The 17,961-nt window shown below is 41.9% G+C and overlaps 2 protein-coding genes across 3 annotated transcripts in view; one reads left to right on the forward strand and one right to left on the reverse strand.

Annotated features, from left to right (window-relative positions):
* LOC110438316 (uncharacterized) overlaps positions 1-3,846 on the forward strand; it is a 4,416-nt gene extending 570 nt beyond the window's left edge. The window contains exons 1-3 of the mRNA XM_087306757.1: positions 1-1,751; positions 1,838-1,940; positions 3,210-3,846. The exon at positions 1-1,751 is cut by the window's left edge and continues 570 nt beyond it. Coding sequence (XP_087162883.1) covers positions 1,456-1,751; positions 1,838-1,940; positions 3,210-3,737 — 927 coding nt within the window. The 5' untranslated portion in view covers positions 1-1,455 and the 3' untranslated portion in view covers positions 3,738-3,846. The remainder of the gene's footprint in view (positions 1,752-1,837; positions 1,941-3,209) is intronic.
* The window catches only part of adcy6a (adenylate cyclase 6a), a 137,835-nt gene that overhangs the window by 18,258 nt on the left and 101,616 nt on the right, over positions 1-17,961 (reverse strand). For both annotated transcript variants that reach the window (XM_087306681.1, XM_087306682.1), the window contains 4 exons: positions 9,884-9,971; positions 9,683-9,799; positions 8,829-8,987; positions 4,305-4,480 (listed from right to left, as the gene is read on the reverse strand). In XM_087306681.1, the coding sequence (XP_087162807.1) occupies positions 4,305-4,480; positions 8,829-8,987; positions 9,683-9,799; positions 9,884-9,971 (540 nt within the window). The remainder of the gene's footprint in view (positions 1-4,304; positions 4,481-8,828; positions 8,988-9,682; positions 9,800-9,883; positions 9,972-17,961) is intronic.

Below are 17,961 nucleotides of genomic sequence, written 5' to 3' on the forward strand. Positions count from 1 at the left end.
TATGTAGATACACAAACTTTTGCAATACATGTGATATGACAAAAAGCTCTAATTGGCCCGTTTTAAATTGTCCTTGGGGCGCAGCACTCTGCGCCCCGAACCCGCCCATTTATGTTGTCAGAACGAATCATATTTGTTTTTATATGGTTGACCTTATGTGATTGGACCATTCCCACTTGGACCTTTCACTTAGCAAGCAGCTCCTCAGTTAACTGACGACTATTAATCATAGTGGAAGCAAGTGCAATTTCTCGAAATGAAGGAAAATTCCGCTGTATCTTTGCAAAGATATCCATTCACAAGGCGTTTGGATGAAGAAAAAAAAAGAATCAAGGAGCTTGGACCAGATCGACCTTCCTTGCAAATTCAACAGCAGTCAAGTGATCGTGGGCGCGCATACACTCGGGGCTTTTCCAGCACTTGTTATGACAAACGGAGCTGGCTGGCAGGTTGTGATGTAAGTCATGCCTTTTACTGTTTCCCGTGTTTGCTGTTTCAAAGTCCTGGCACCGAAACGTTGTGGACAACAACAGGGGTTCGCGATTTAAAACACCTTTCTGAAAAGTGCAAGCGTCATGAAAGTAGCCGAAGCCATCTTGACAATGCTATGAGGCTCCAGTTTTTTGGGAAGCTTAGCATTTTCCAACAGCTAGATGAGGGCTACAGGATTGGCATTAGAAGCCACAATGAAGAGGTTAGGAAAAATAGACACATCCTGTCTAGAATAATAGACTGTGTCAAATTTTGTGGTGCGTTTGAGCTGGCTTTGCGTGGCCATGATGAGAGCGAGAGCTCGGATAACCCCGGTATCTTCCATGGCCTGGTCGATTTTGTTGCTTCCCTTGACGGAGTTTTAAAAGAGCACCTCGACAATGCCACTGTGTTTAAGGGAACTTCAAAAAACGTGCAGAACGAGCTGTTGGACTGTATGTTGTCTGTTGTGAGGGAAAACATAATTGAAGAGGCACAGAGCAGCAAATTTCTCTCAATCCAGGCCGACGAGACCACCGATATTTCCACACAGTGTCAACTTGTGCTTGTGTTGCGGTACATTGACTCAAAAAACAACGTACAGGAGAGATTTTTTGAGTTTATTCCTCTGCGTTCAAGTACAGCTGATTCCATCTCCACAGTACTTAAAGAACGTCTTTCTGTCATCCTTCCTGGGGATCAAAAGAATAAACTCATCTCGCAAGCGTATGATGGAGCCAGCGTGATGAGGGGTGCCACGGCAGGTGTTCAAAAAAAAATCCAAGATGTGTACCCAAATGCCCATTACATCCACTGCTATGCACATCAACTCAACCTAATAATGCAACAGGCCACTTCTAACATTTCCAAAGTGAGAATTTTTTTTTCTGACCTTGGAGGATTTTCCAGCTTTTTTTTAAGATCACCCAAACGCTCAGACGTCCTTGATAAAGTAGTGGCCCCATAGACTACCAACATCAAGCAATGTTAGGTGGAATTTCCACAGCCGTGCCATCAATAGTGTTTGAGCACAGAGAGGACCTCATGCGCTGTTTTCAAACTATTCGAGACTCGGGGGACTTTGACCCTGTTGCTGTCAGAGAGGCAGGAGCCTTTGCCATGCTGCTGGAGAATCAGGATTTTAATTTTTTCTTGCGACTTTTCCACAACATCATGCCACATGTGGACATCCTCTATGCCAAACTCCAGAAGAAGGACATCGATTCAGTCCACATCAGGGGGAGCATCCAGCAATTCCAGCAGGACATACAGAAGATCAGGTGGTTGCTGTTTTTTTGTTTTGGATTTATTATGATTATTACTAATATTACTATTATTATTCATACACTTTCTTATTCCTTTACAGACATTCTCTCCTTTCCCTGGTTGACCAATGCAGTGAAGGTGGTTTTCAACAGAAGAGGCGGCGGTCCCTCAGTCCAGAGGTTCATGAACAGATAGCAGCAGAAGTGAGTTTTTATTTTAATCAAAATAAGTCATTACAAACAAGCTAAACTGTATTGTTTAATTACCTTCTATTGGAACTTGTAAATATCCTTTTCATTGATTTTAAGATAAAAATAATAATAGAGCAATTCCCTGCAAATGTTAACCTTTTCATGAAAAAAATTAAGTTCTCAACAAAATACCGAAACTGTTTCTGTGTTTTTTTTGTGTGTGTGTGTAAGCAAGTATTTTACAGTACTTTAGACATACTCAAATGTCTCTGTCAATGTTTTTAATTTTTTTTATTTATTTACCCAAGTCACATGAAAGGCAATTTCACATCCGTCACACCCATAATACAGAGGTGTCAAATTCATAACTAAGCTTTTTCCTCATAAATGAAAAATTATCAAATAAAATCAATCATGTTTGTTTTATAGAAGAAAAAAAACTCTTAACCTCCTGCTTAGCATTATTTTGGGGGGTTTTGCAGTTTAACAGACAGAATTTCTACTAGGCCTGTTGTATACTGCAAACTCACAGACTTTTTTTTAGTTACATCCATAACTCCTTTGTTTATTTTCCTCATTTAAAGTACAAAACATGTTTACAGATTGATATTAAGCTGATCTTATAGCTATGTGGTCAGTAGTTTTGGAAAATATAAACAGATATTTCAATATAATGTTAACATACTTTCTCTGTGAATTTATGTTTTGAGTTTTTACTGCAAATGCCACATCCATAATGCTGGAACTGCTCAATAATAATTTGAGGAGTAATAATATTGTAGTCACCAAAACATTTACCCAGAGATAGTAAATGAAACAATACAGTTTAATTTGTTGCAAGCACACTGGCTTGTTTATATGATACAATGACCAGGTCTTTTTCAAATAGGAGTCTTTAAGTGTCTCATTATAGAAGCATTATATAAAAATAGTTGATAAGAATTTTGAATCTAAGTGTTGTTGATTTATAAGCTGGGAATAGTGGGCTGTATAAAACTATGATAAATGTAAATGCATTTTTATGACTAGGTGATAACGTATATAAAACGTATATACTTAAACGTATATACTCTTTAAACTATTATCTAAAATGATTTGTTATTCTTCAGTTTCTTCTAGTGGAGCTTGACATGTTTACTAAGAATGAATGTGTTTATGAGGTTTTGAGAAAGTATGAATTTAACCACTACAACTGGTCTGCCTTTATAACTCAACCTGGTTATTTTAATGTAGCAGTTGAAATTGACACATAATTACATCATTTTTGTCTTTATCCTTTAGGTCTGTGATACCATACTCACACACACACTGGAGCGGTTCTCCTTCACAGACCACCTCGTTAGTGCCACATTTCTGCAGGCAGACAGGTTTGAGCAGTATACAGTAGCTTTTCCAGAAGATGCACTTAGCAGGACTCTGAAAGCCTATCCTGTGCTCGATGGAAGTAAGCTAAAGACAGAGCTCAGTCTCATCTACTCCAAGGATGAGTTCAGAGCCTGTTGTGGTGCTTTGGACCTACTCCAGCTGTTTATGGAGAACAATCTTGAGGAAGTCTTTTCAGAGACTGTAACTCTCCTAAAGATTCTGGTAACTACGCCTATGACCACAGCAGAAGCTGAGAGGTGCTTCTCAACTTTGAAAAGAATAAAAACTTTTCTGAGAAATAGCATGACCCAAGAGAGGCTGAATGCATTGGCCATGCTGTCAATAGAGAAGAGACTAGTGACTGAGATGACTGACTTCAACCAAAAGGTCATTGAGAAATTTGCAAGCCAGAAAGAAAGGAGAGCAAAATTTATTTTCAAGTAGTGCTACTGGCCAGTGATTAGGCAACATCTATGTGTGTCTGTGCGTGTGTTTATTGATTACTTCATTACTGATAATAAACCTAAATTGAAATAAAATTTTCTGATTTATGAAGCATTTGTTGTATGCTTTAGTCATATTTTTGTTTTTTCATACATCACCTGATAAATGGCTTTTACACTGTTGCATTACCAACCGTTAGGTCAGTTCTGGTGTTTGCGCCCCCCCACATTTTTTTTAGCACCAGCCGCCACTGTTTAAAAATGTAATTAACTCATACAGTTACTTAATAAAAATCTTGTCAGCTTGACCTCGAGTTCATATTCAGAAGAGGAATCATTTGATGACATATTAAAAGACTCTATTTAAGTATCACTGTTAATTCCACAATCTTACATAAAATAAATTAAAGTATGTTCAAAAACCAGAATAGCATATCTCATCTTGTACTCGTTTAAGTATTTAGGAGTATTTTTTTACCTATTTAAAAAAATATTTAAAACTATTTTCACTAATGTTATGACACGTGAAGGCTTTTGTTGCCCTCTAGTGGTTCGCAGTGTTACTCACAGGGCATTGGCAGTGACGAAGAGGTCTGCGTTGTCGAACAGCGCCACCTCTGGCCACTCCACAAGCAGCAGGAAGGTGAGCTGGATGAGCAGCATTAAAGCCAGCTTCCCTATACTACTGATCTGCAGAAACACTGAGCAGGCCAGCAGCGTCAGCAGCACACTGTAGCTGAAATACTGGAAAACAGACAGAAGACAGTATGTTAATATCCTGCTGGAGTATTTCAGTAATGTGTTCAACCAGTAATGCAACTACTATTGAGTATATTACTTTCCTATTTATTTTTTTCCACTTGGGATTAAAAAAAATAACAATTTCATGATTAATTGCATTCAAAATTCAAGTTTACTTTCACATAATGTATGTGTGTGTATTTTATTTATTGTATATTTAAATTACACACACATATACATATAAATTATACAAAACAAACATATGTTTATATATTTTTAAGCTTATATATCATTTTTATTATATAAATATATATTTTCTGTCTACATAAAAACAAACATTCACTTCAATTTATGCACGCATGTGTGTTTTTATATATACATATTAACTATACCATTACACACAGATATATTAAGTAACTTTTAGCTTTTTTTAGATGTTTTTTTTTTTATTTTTCAAACTTTTATTTTGGACAAATAAAAGGTAAACATTACGGGCTACAAGGAGAATCACAACATTGCATACTAAGTAAGGAATTGTAACTTCTATACACATTTCCAATTGAATTTATAGTTTTACGATTTCACTTTTTGGGGCACAAATATGTAAAATCATTCCTTAAATCGAGTTTATGAATTGTATTACTTTTATTACTAATCTATTATTATTTAACAGATTAGACTTCATTGTGTGCAACAAAAATATATTTCTTTAAATATAATTTTTTCAAGTCACACCAATCTTTTATTTTGACAGCTTGTTACAAAGGCACTTGAGTCTCGGTGTTTACATGATATGACAATAGTTTTTCTCAAATAAAATAGTAAAATCTTTTATAGCGACTTTTAAAGCAATAAAGGTCACGTGACAAAATCACAAGTGTCACAGTTCCTTTAGAATATTTGTAGTGAACAAAACTGCAGCAATTATTCAAACATATGCTTAAAACATAAATAATGCATGCATTCCATGTTTAAATAGTGATTTGATTAGCTGCACAACACTACTTATGATTTATTAATCCAAAATTCCAAGATTCTGTCAGCATCTTTTCTCTATTAATAATTATCCCAGCGGCCACCTTGGGCTCTATTTTAATGATGTAGGTGCAAAGTTTAAAGCACATGGTGCAAAAGCATTAAGGCCATGTTCGAACCCATTTTTGCTATTTTAAGGATGCATGGTCTAACAGGGTTGTGCTTGTTCTCTTAATGAGTTATGGGTGTATTTTGAGTCTCATCTCCCATTTCCTTTAAGAGTCATTTACATCACGTCATGGGGCATTTGCTATTTACATGGCAGACATTGTAAGAGAAAAAACTGAATGCATTACTAGCAAAAAAAACAGTTAAACAGACCATCTGCAGTGCAAGGGCAAAGAACGAGCCTCCTCTATTCGCTCTCTTTACTTTCTCTTTACTTTAACTCTTTACTACTTGACTTTCGTGGAGTAAGGGTATGGTGGAAACTCACTCCACTGAAGACATCCATTAGCCTATATATTTAATTTCATTTGTTAAGTGCAAAGATTTGTTTCAAAACAATTTCTAAATTCAGTTCTAATTTACAGCAAATGAATAAATGAATAAATGAAGTGTGGTCAAAAAACAGTTATATCCAAACACACGTCCTTCATTCTTATGCCCCATATGGTGATGCATATGTCTCCAAAACAGGTGGACATATCTAAACTTGTTTTCATTAAAGCAATTATATATATATATATATATATATATATATATATATATATATATATATATATATATATATATATATATATATATATATATATATATATATATATATATTTATATATATATGTAATGGCGTGTGTTGCTGTACATAACGGTTTTTCTCATTTAATACTGAAAACAAATTAAAGTCAGTTATAACTGCCTATTATCAAACCACAGGCGACTCATTTTATGCGTTTTTTGCGTTAATACCTTTTTCTCGCCTATAGGCTACATAACAATAAAACAATAATCTGGACAAACTAAGACATTTTGCAAACGTTTAACTGTGGCAGAACCCCAAAAATTAGAAAAAAGAAGAGAAAGACAGGCAGAGTGATAAAAAGGATGAATAGAAATATTAATTTAGAATCACGGATGACTTATTTAAGTGCAATAGCCCAAATACATGTCATAAAATATTAATATTAACAATCATAATTTCAATAATAAAATTATATAACCTATCCCAATCCTGACATAGCTGCGTTTAAATAATAACTGAAGACGCTCATTTAATGCATTCACACGTTATGTTAAATTATTTTAAATTACACGCCCCATCCATAACCAACCTTAAATCATACCTGAACTCTGTTTAACAGTTCCAAGTAAACTGTTTTGTGTGACATTCTCATAAAATCTCTCTGCTTTTGAATATCTTTGTTCGTAATTGTTCTTAGCCCTGTTAATGTTTATCTATTTTGTATTATTATTATTATTATATTTCCTCTCCTGTTTCTCTTACGTTTATATTCTTTAGCTGTCAATGTAATACTTCGCGTCTATGAAAGAAAGAGTCAATAAAGATAGACAATGTGTAACATCATATTCATCAAAAGACGGTTTATGTGCATGTAACCGCACCGGTCCGTGCAGGGAGCAAGCCGGCATGGGAGACAAGCTCCGAGGATGCTAAAGACTGCAGAACAACGTCTGTCGCTGGATCCGAGGACTGAGATTTACGCGATCACCAGCTGGCTTCCGTTACATAAGGGCAAATATAGATGACTAAACCCTCATTTACTCATTTTACTCATACTTTTTATCATTTATAATGTCCAAGGCATTGATATTAATATTAAATGCTACTTTTGTGCCTTTAATAGCCTTTTTCTCGCCTGTTTACTGGGTTAAAAATCTTACATTATTCCATCTCCACCTGCTGGTGAAAGCTAGAGCAGCTGGCGATCTTCAATCTGCAATCTATTGCTTCTCCTGCAGTTCCCGGATGTAATGTTGAATTTTAACAGTCGAATTTGATCCACTGAATTTATGGAAACGAATATTTGAACTGAAATAAAATGAACTGAAAATGACCTTTTGAATATTATACATCGTATTTTTAAAGGGTATTGAATTTTTTGTAAGTGTAATCTGAAAATTGAATGTGAATTATTGAATTTTTAAGTATGAAAACGTGTTTGAAATATTTTTCGTTGAAATATTCACAGCTTAAATAAACAGATATGTTAAATTTCAGGACCTAAAAATACAAACCCTGGAATTCAAGTCATTGAAATGCAAGAACTTGTTAATACGGTGTATTATTTTTTTCAGTTTGTGATATTCAACAAGCTTTTTAATTCAAGACTTTTGGCATTGATTTTGTTCCATAGTAGGATTCAAGTTAAAGAATTTAAAATTCAAAACATTTTTTAAATTGCATATAATAATCTATTTTTAACTTACAATTGTTAATTTAAATGAACATAATTCAAATTTAGATTGTTTTGGCATATTATTAGCTCCATAAATACATGCATACGGTGAACATTTTGCAAAAAAAATTGGTCGCACTGCAACAGTTTATGCAATCACACAAATGCTCCTAAATATATTTTGAGCTCACATAAAATTCAGGTGCATATGCAACCAAAGCAGTCACAATTTCAAGCCCTGCAATTTCAAATTCAAGCAGGTTTAAGCACTTTGTCCAAAATCCAAGCACTTGTCTAACCTTGAAAACACTATATTAAAAATCAAGCATTTTTCCAAAATTTCCAGCACCCGTATAATCTCTGAGTCCACAAAGTGGCGCAAATAGATTTGCTAATTAAACAACGTGGTGCAAAACATGAAAATTACTGTTGCACTGGTCTGAAAATACCAAACACGCCTTGTGTCCCCTTGATGTCAAAACTACATAAAAAACATGTCAAAAATGTTTACATTGATTTAATATTAATTGAATCACTTCGTGAAAATGAAATAAAATTGACATCTGGCATCAAAAACAGATTAAAAAAATCGATTACAGTCCTACAGCTAATTTTGACATGTTTTTTGATGACAACATTGTTAATTTGATGTTACTTTGAAAGCAAGGTAGTTTACATGCATTGTAGTTATACAAAATCCATATAAATTTGTATTTAAAGCTTTCAGATGAATTAAACTTTCTTATATTATAATACTTCTTGTCTCTTCATTTTGGTGGTCAAAACGGCATCAATGTGTAGATGTCAATTACATGTCAAATCGATTAGCATTCTTCATCTGTTTTTTGACATCATGCTTGATTTGGTGCCCGCTGGGATCCTTAGCACTCATAAAGTTTACAAAATGTTAAATAAATTCCCCTGTAGCGAAATTTCCCCACAAATTATAGTGGCTTTACCTCAGGAAAAGGGCAGGAAGGAGTGTTGTTGGGACAAATACTCAGGCCATCGGCTACAGATCGAGACATATTGTGAATGATACAAGGAGTCACCATCTCTGAAGACCAGTTCAACTGCTTTGCCACACAGTCCACCAGCTTCTGCGTATCACAGGAAAACTGCAACACAAAAAAACACATTTAGGAGCGATTCACACAGAACAAGCTTTTTCATTCCAATGTGCAACTTTTTCTTTATCTTTCTATGAGATTGACATCTCATCTTTTGCAGTGTGAAGTACCACATTGTCGCAAGTTTAATGACAAAGTAAATGAATGCCTCGATAAATCTGATCTGCCTGGTTACATGATTGTCACATACAGTATCTGATTTATATCTGATTTATTTCCACATATGAAGGAGGCCTGAAACTGATCTTTGAATATCTGAAGGCATGCGCTTTTTTTCGTGTATACACGGTCAAAAAAAAGATCCAATCTGTGTCACCCGAAATCGAGTCACATTTAACTGGCAGTGTAAACGGGGCCTAAGAGACATAATGTACATCCAGCTGTAGCTATAACAAAGTAACATTATCCTGTCAGGGTTTATTTTGCACAAGCAGCCTCTAGGTTGTACGTTACCACTTATTATTGCATTTAAAAACATCCCTTTGGACGTTTGACCAAATTCTGTGTTCTGTAGATGAAAGACATTCCAAATCATACTTGTTTGGAACGACACAAGGGTGAGTAAACAATGACAGAACTGTCCTTTGAAGTAACATTTGTGATCATACGGAAGAAATAAGATTGTTAGGCGAAGTGTTAGAAACACTACTGCTGTGTGAGAAGTGATTTGGCAGCCTGCGTACCATATTGACAAAGGCAGAGATGAAGACGAGGATGATGGTGAAAACTCCCACCAGTGTGCTGTTGGTGCGAGACTGAACAATCTTCTTGGACACAGTTTGCATGGCAGCGGGGAAGAGCTGTGAGACAGATACATACAGGTCAATTTGAATAAAAGCAAACTATTGTAACACAATGAGGAACAGCATTACAAGAGCTTTTACCTTCACACAGGAGTAAATGGCACAGATAAAGAGGATGTTGGCAAGAATGATGAAGATACTGATGTAAATTCCCAGCATGACCAGAGTACTGCAGAAACACAAAAGGATTCAGACTCAAATTAACCATCATTTGGTCTTAGGATCCTGTATATTCAGCCTAACCTTAATTTACCTAGCATTCTTAAATGTACTTTGCATGAAGAAAAAAACTCATCTTCAACACAAACTCTGTGAATGTGTCGGTTTTCCCTTATCACTGCGCTGTAGTTCATCAATATTTATTGAGTGGACTCCACTCATTTTTACCTAAAGTAAAGGTTTATATTTTGTAAAGCTAAATGTACCTATGTAGGTGTAAAATGTTTTAGCAAGTCAATACTCATAAAAGTTAAACCAGCAGATTAAAGCATGGTGTGTGTGTTGTAGTGTCCATGTGTGAGCCATGTTTGAGTTTTTGTGGTGTAAAATATGGTTTTATAACTGGCAGGTTAAAACTGACCCCTAAGACAATTGTTACCCTGTATGTGTACAGCCTTCATGAAAATAGAAAATGGTTAATTTTATCTAAAGTTGGGGTCATTTTTCAAAAAAAGTCATCAAACTTCAAATATTAATAACTTTATACATTTTTGAGAGGAATCTCCTCATCCACCACCAGTATGTAGCACCTGGATAAAGCGATGGCAGCAATAATGCGCCAGACCACACACACCATACACCAGCTGATTGGTGGAGAGGAGACATGAATGAAGCCATGAGCGATGTAACCAATTATGATAGGGATGGTTAGGAGGCCATGAAGGACAGAGGCCAGTTGGACAAATTTGGCCAGGATGCTGGGTTTAACCCCTATTCTTTTACGAAGGACATCCTGGGATTTTTAACAACCAGAAAGTCATAACCACGGTTTAACGTCTCATCCGAAAGATGGCGCTCACTGAGCAGTATAGAGTCCTCTTCACTACACTGTGAGTTGCAAAGAGCTAGCTGATTTAGTTTTTTCTGCTATTAAAATGGTCAATCTGCACATGTAGATTTGTGTAAATATATAATCATTCAGTTTTCTTATTAATTTTACTAATAATACTGAACAATATGCAAATGTTTATACACTTTATGCTCAATATAGTTTGTAGTTTATTATATATTAATCTTTATATATATATATATATATATATATATATATATATATATATATATATATATATATATATATATATATATACATACAGTATGTTGAATAATTTATTGTGGCCCTTAAACAATGTTACAAAAATGTAAATGCCCTTGATAGAAAAAATGTTGCCCACCCCTTCCTTTAATAAAAGTTTAAGTTTAAAATATGTTTTTAGTTACTAAATACTCTCAAAACCCATTGGTATTAAGAAATAGCAAAAAATGTCCACAGATTTTGTCTGGCCTTGCCTATAAGCTAATATTAGGGTTAAGTGTGTGACTGTGTGCAACTGTTCCTATTGTGTTGGGCTGCTTTAAACACAAATTCTTACAATTTCGTGAATCTTCTCATTTAAGGTTCATGGATGTGCAATAAAGTTTAAAGACATCAAATTCTTTCGGAAAGGCTGTACAATTTTTATTTACCTAACTGAACTGTAAATGTCAAAAAAAAAAAGGTACATCACAGTTTGGGTCGAATTTATCATTGGTTCTCGTGTAACTCGTACAAAGCTGACTAAATGTTCATTTCAAAACAAAAACCTCTATTGAGAAATCTATTTATTGTGATGTGCTTCTAATGTGTTAATTCTGTTGCATTGGAAGTCATTTTGACTCTGTATTTTTGTTGTGAGTTATCTGTGGATACGCTAAATAATATATAAATAAATAAATAATCTTTTTTCAAGGATACTTGCAGTTACTGTTTGCATACTCCGTTAAATCCTATCTGACATTATTTATACTTGGTGTAAGTAGTACTTACTGCTATTTGTGCTTAGTGTAAATAACATTTTTGTTACATTTGCTTCTCAAACACTTATGAGGCCAGAAACCCTTTTCATACTTGTGTTATTGAAACAGTCCAGTAATGGAGATCCAAAAGAAAAGCAAACAACTAAAAAAACATGCTTTGACAGATTCTTTGATGCTGAATCTCAGCTAGATAAAGAAATTGTGAACTCCTGTTCCTAAAACTACTGAATCTTTCATTCAAAGTACATTTGTTTATATTGGACTAAAAATATGGTTTCTGGTTTTAACCTGTCTTATTTTATTCAATTCCAAAAATAAATAAATAAATAAATAAATAAAGCATTTGAAATTTAGATTAAAAGTTTTTCTCAACGTAGTATTTTTATTTTAAACCAGCCATTTTCAATGTTTAAATTTAACAAGCATCTTGAAAATAACTAGCAATGGGTTCTATGCACAGATAGAGTTTTAAAGCCAATGATAAACTTCCGGTGAGAGCTTAATGTGACAATTTTCAGTTCCCCTTCGGGGGGAACTTCAGCACTATAAGTGGATTTGATTGTAAAATCCACGCATTGGGAGCTTCGGTTCAGAAGCTACTCGTCTGAAAGAGTATTGAACGGGCCAATTAAGAATGAATTGGCAGCGCAAGCCTGCGCAGGTGAGCGGCATAAGCAATCAACTGAGTATATAAGCTCACCTGGCGCCAGCAGACGCTATCCTTTTCGCTTCAGAGACTTTCTGATCGAGTCGATGAGGGTTCCTCCTGCTGTGACCAGCGATTCTGAGCGAACGAGAGCATTCTCCCGGTCCAGAGTGTGTACACGCAGTGGCAGACGGTCGAGCTGGGTTTCTCCCTTGCCTGGCGTTCTTTGGGTCCGGTCCTCCAGAGCGGTGCGTATAAAGTTGCAAACTTCACAGAAAGAGCAACACAGTCGTGCAGCACGTCCTTATCAGGACGGCGCTCCGACTGTGCGTTTCTGGATGCGGTGGTTTCCTGTCCTCGGATGATGGGCGCGGGCACTGCGTTACATGTCTGGGGGTCCAGCATGTTAATGCGCTGCTCGCGGGCAGTTCATGTCGTCATTGCGATGCCATGACTGTTGCGCAAGATCGCGGTTAGCCTTTGCAAAAGGGCGAACCACCCCAGTTGTCCCCTGCTCTGCAGCGGGCACTCGGGCAAATCTGAGGGTTTCAGCGAGAGATAATCCGTCGCCCACGGGCCCGTGGACCTCCCGCTCCTCTAAGCGCTCCATCCAAGCTTCGGGCGGGGGAAGCGATCCGTCTAACAGATGGTAGCCCTTACGCCCGATGACACCGGAGACCAGATGTCCACCGCGGCATCGGAGGGTGGGCTTTCATTGTCCGATGATGATCCAGACCCGCTCGCTCCCTTCGGGCTGGTGAGCGCTGTCACTACGGATCCTGAAACGGACATGTTAGCCGTGCTTTCCCGGGCTGCTTCGGCCGTGGGTTGGAGATGGTTTATCCCCCAGCTCCGCGGCCGGACCGACTAGAGGGGCGTTCCCTTCTTCCCGGAGGTGCACAGTAGGCTCACGCGGTCTTGTAAGGCACTTTTTTCTGCTCGTGCTGCGTGTTCCTCCACCCTAACCACTCTTGACGGTGAAACAGCCAGGGGGTATGTGGCGATTCCTCAGGTTGAGTGCGCGATGGCGGTAAATCCGCGCGGCGCCTCTTCTTGGCGGGGTCCGCCTCGTCTCCCATCCAAAGCCTGTAAGTTATCTACCTCCCTCGGAGCTAGAGCTTACATAGCTGCGGGCCAGGCTGCTTCCGCCTTGCATGCGATAGCCACCTACCAGCGCTACCAAGCGCAGGCGCTGGCCGAGCTGCACGAGGGTGGGTCCAACCCAGGCTTACGAGCTTCGCACCGCCGCCGACTTAGCTCTTCGGACTACTGAGTCCGCTGCGTGTGCGTTGGGGAGGACGATGTCCACATTAATGGTCCAGGAGCGCCACCCCTGGCTGATATGCGCAAAGTCGACAAAGTCCGCTTTCTTGACTTCCCCATATCCCCAGCCAGGTTCGGCGACACTGTCTGTGAATTCACCCAGGAATTCAAGGCGGTGAGAGAGCAGTTGGTGGGTGATGTCTTATCGACGGTCCGTAGCCCGCTCCGCCCGCCGTGCCATTCATACCTGCTCCTCGCCGAAGGCGCCCGCCTACGAGAGCTGCTCCGCCCCCGCACACGCCTCCGGCGAAGCGAGCGCGTCGGGCACCTCGGAAGCAGGCAGCCCCCCTGCCCAGAACGCCGCTAAGTCTGGCAACGGACCGCGAAGCGCGAAGTTATGACAGGCCATCTGGAGAAGAGGGAACTTGCTCTTTCCCCGCTGGAGGGCGGGGCCCCATTTCCAACGGCACTTTTTACTGCCATGAAAACATTATGAAAGGGCACTTTTCACTTCCCCAGATGTGACAGCCCGAAATCTGCCAGTCTGGGACGCTATGCTTTCTAGCTTGCAGATTCGGTGCGTTTCGCCAGTGGCTCACGAGCGCTGGGAGGACGGTCTCCTTTCTCCCACCCCTCGAGCCTCCCCTCCGGAGCTCGGGTTTGGAGTGAGAGCAAATATCTCACCTCCAGCTTTTCCGTGGGACCCACGAGCTTCCCGGATCAGCACACCCACTCTGCGCTGCCCCACTGCTGGTACGTCAGCGATTGTAGCGATGAGTCCATTAGCGAGAGCTCTGCCTGCCTGGTTAGCGCGGGCCAGCTCTTTGCGGTGGCTCATACGCACAATCAGACTCGGCTATGCGATTCAGTTCGCGAAACGGCCCCCCAAGTCACGGGTGTGTATTCACCAGGGTCAGCCCCCTGTCCGCCCCTGTCTTGCGAGAGGAGATTGCTGTCCTCCTGGCGAAGGATGCAATCGAGCCGCTCCCTCCAGCCGAGATGGAGAGCGGGTTTTACAGCCCACGCTTCATCGTGCCCAAAAAGAGCGGTGGGTCATGGCCAATCCTAGATCTGCGCGTTTTGAACCGCTGCCTGCACAAGCGGCCGTTCAGAATGCTCACGCAGAAGCGCATCCTCCGGTGCGTTCGTCCTCTGGGTTGGTCTGCAGCATTAGACCTGATGGACGCGTATTTCCATGTCTCCACTCTTCCTCGCCACCGACAGTTTCTGCGGTTTGCGTTTGAAGGTCGAGCTTGGCAATACAAAGCCCTCCCCTTCGGGCTCTCTCTGTCTCCGCGGGTCCTCACCAAGCCCGCGGAGGGTGCCTCAGCGCCCCTTCGGCTCGCGGGCATCTGCATACTCAATTTCTTTACGACTGGCTGATTTTTGCCCTCTCTCGGAGCAGTTGATTATGCACAGAGACAAAGTGCTCTGGCACTTCCACCTGTGGGGGTTTCAGGTCAACCGAGAAAAGAGCAAACTCGCCCCCGTGCAGAGGATCTCTTCTCTCGGGCTGGAGCTGGACTCGGTCACCATGGCAGCGCGCCTCTCCGGAGAGCGCGCTCAGCTGATGCTGTACTGTCTGAGAGAGCTCGACAGTAAAATAGTGGTCCCACTGAAACTATTTCAGAGGCTCCTGGGGCATATGGCATCCGCAGCCGCTTCATGCCGCTCGGATTATTCAATATGAGACCACTTCAGCACTGGCTTCACGATCGAGTCCCCAGACGCGCATGGCACGCGCGCGCACACCGAGTCTCTGTTACTGCGCTGTGTCGCCGCGCCCTCAGCCCTTGGAGCGACCCCTCGTTCCTACAGGCCTGGGTGTCTCTAGAACAGGCGTCCAGTCTTGTTGTCGTTTCAGCAGACACTTCCAACACGGGCTGGGGGGCTGTGCGTTGTGGGCATGCGGCTGCGGACCTGTGGAAAGGTACCCAGTTGCATTGGCATATCGCCTGGAGCTGTTGGCAGTGTTCCTCGCTCTCCACCGTTTTTTTCCGGTGCTGGAGCGGCAACACGTGCTGGTCAGGACGGACAGTACGGCGGCGGTGGCGTATATCAGCCGTATAGGGGGTATGCGCTCTCGCCGCATGTCTCAGCTCGCCCGCCGTCTGCTACTCTGGAGTCATCCGCGGCTGAAATCGCTGCACGCCATTCATATTCAGGCAAGCTCAACCGTGCAGCCGATGCGCTCTCACGGCAGCCTTGCGTCCTGGAGAATGGAGACTCCACCCCGAGTCTGTTCAGCTGATATGGGCGCGATTCGGGGAAGCCCAGATCGATCTGTTGCTTCCCCCGAGATCGCTCATTGCCAGTTGTTTTTTTCCTGACCGAGTGCTCTCGGCACGGATGCACTGGCTTACAGCTGGCCTCGGGGCACGCGCAAATACGCGTTTCCCCCAGTGAGCAGTCGCGCAGTTACTGTGCAAGGTCAGGGAGGACGAGGAACAGGTTGCTGGTTGCGCCCCTCTGGCTCAACCGGACCTGGATGTCAGAGCTCTCCCTCGCGATAGCCCTCCCCTGGCAGTCCCTTCGAGAGAGCACCTACTCTCTCAGGGACAGGGCACCACCTGGCACCCTCGCCGATCTTTGAAGAGATTTTTAGACGCGAGGAAGACTTAGGTAACCTCCGATTGCGGTGGCTAATACCGTCACTCGGGCTAGAGCCCCCTCCCCGAGCGCGCCTATGCCCTGACGTGGAGTCTATTCACTGAATGGTGTGTCTCTCGCTGAGAAGACCCCCGTAATTTGCCAGATCAGCGTTGTGCTTTCTTTACGCCGAGAGAAGTTGGAGAGCAGGCTGTCGCCCTCCACACTCAAGGTTACGTGGCTGCCATCTCCGCTCTTATAACGCGGTGGCTGGCAGCACCGTGGGAACGCATAACCTCATCATCCGGTTCCTCAGGGGCGTTAAGCGAATTAATCCACCCCGCCCCCTCTCATGCCCTCTTAGGATCTCGCCCTCGCTACACAAGCCGCGTCAGATCCCTTCGATCCTCGACTCAGTATTTTTCTGTCCCTGAAGACAGCTCTGCTGGTCGCGTTGATATCGATTAGAGGGTCGGGGACCCGGAGGCATTTTTCGGTCAGTGACTCGTGCCTGTAATTGGGCTGGCTTCTCTCACGTCCTGAGACCCCGCCCGCGATATGTGCCCAAGGTTCCTACCACTCCGTTTTAATACGAGGTAGTGAGCCTGCAAGCGCTGCCCTCGGAGGAGGCAGACCCAGCCCTTCTTATTGTCCAGTTCGCGTTTTGCGTATTATCCGGACCGCACTCAGAGTTTAGATCATCTGAGCAGCTCTTCGTCTGTTATAGCGGTCGGCAGCAGGGAAGTGCCGTACCGAAATAAGTTTCCACTAGATTGTGGATGCCTTTCTTTCACTATCAGAGCCGAGATGAGCCGCGTCCCCCGAGAGCGCGTGCACACTCCACTCGGAGCTTCGCATCCTCTCGAGCGCGCGCACGCGGCGCCCCTCTAACAGACATCTGTAGAGCTGCGGGCTGGGTAACACCCAACACATTTGCAAGGTTTTACAATCTGCGAGTGGAGCCGGTTTCCTCAAGGGTATTAGGTAACCCTTGGTGATTGAGGAAACAATTCGGTAGGGTGATGAAACACGCTTGCTGCGCCATTTTCCCTAACACGGAGATACGTGCGCCTTTTTATCTGTCAGTAAAGTTCCCTGTCAGGTGAGCCCTGCAGATTCCTCCGTGGCCCCCAGCACTGACTCAGCGGAGGAGTCACTTGCTGGCCCACTACGTTGTAGGTCTGCCCGCTGGTCAGCCCGCGTTTTGGGTAAAGGTGCCTGCTATGAGTGATCCCCACTAGGCGATCCCATATGCTTATTCCGCCACGGTTAAGTCCCCCCCCTGGGCGGACCCGTGTCTTCCCTCCCCGCTAACCACTCTTTTGCTATGCGTACTCCCCCTTTTTAGGGCTAGTCCATATGTAATTCTGTCATCTATCGCCCTTGGGTAACGGATGGCCTCCGCAGCGTCCTCCCTATCGGGATTGCACGCTTCCCAACGTACTGTCGTATTTTCCTAGAATTATCTAGATGCTCACGACTTCCCAAAAAATATATATAAATCCGTAAAACTTCTGTTGAAGTAGGATAAATTAGGGCCAGGGACACGTTGGAGGACCGCGCCCCCCATGATGTGGGTGCGTCACGCTTGCTTGACTATCTCCTCATCGGGGGTGTTGGTAAGGTGCAGTCATTTTGGCGCTTTCAA

This window comes from Danio rerio, chromosome 23, assembly GCF_052040795.2.
Source record: "Danio rerio strain M-AB ecotype USA chromosome 23, GRCz13ab, whole genome shotgun sequence".
Classification (NCBI taxonomy): domain Eukaryota; kingdom Metazoa; phylum Chordata; class Actinopteri; order Cypriniformes; family Danionidae; genus Danio; species Danio rerio.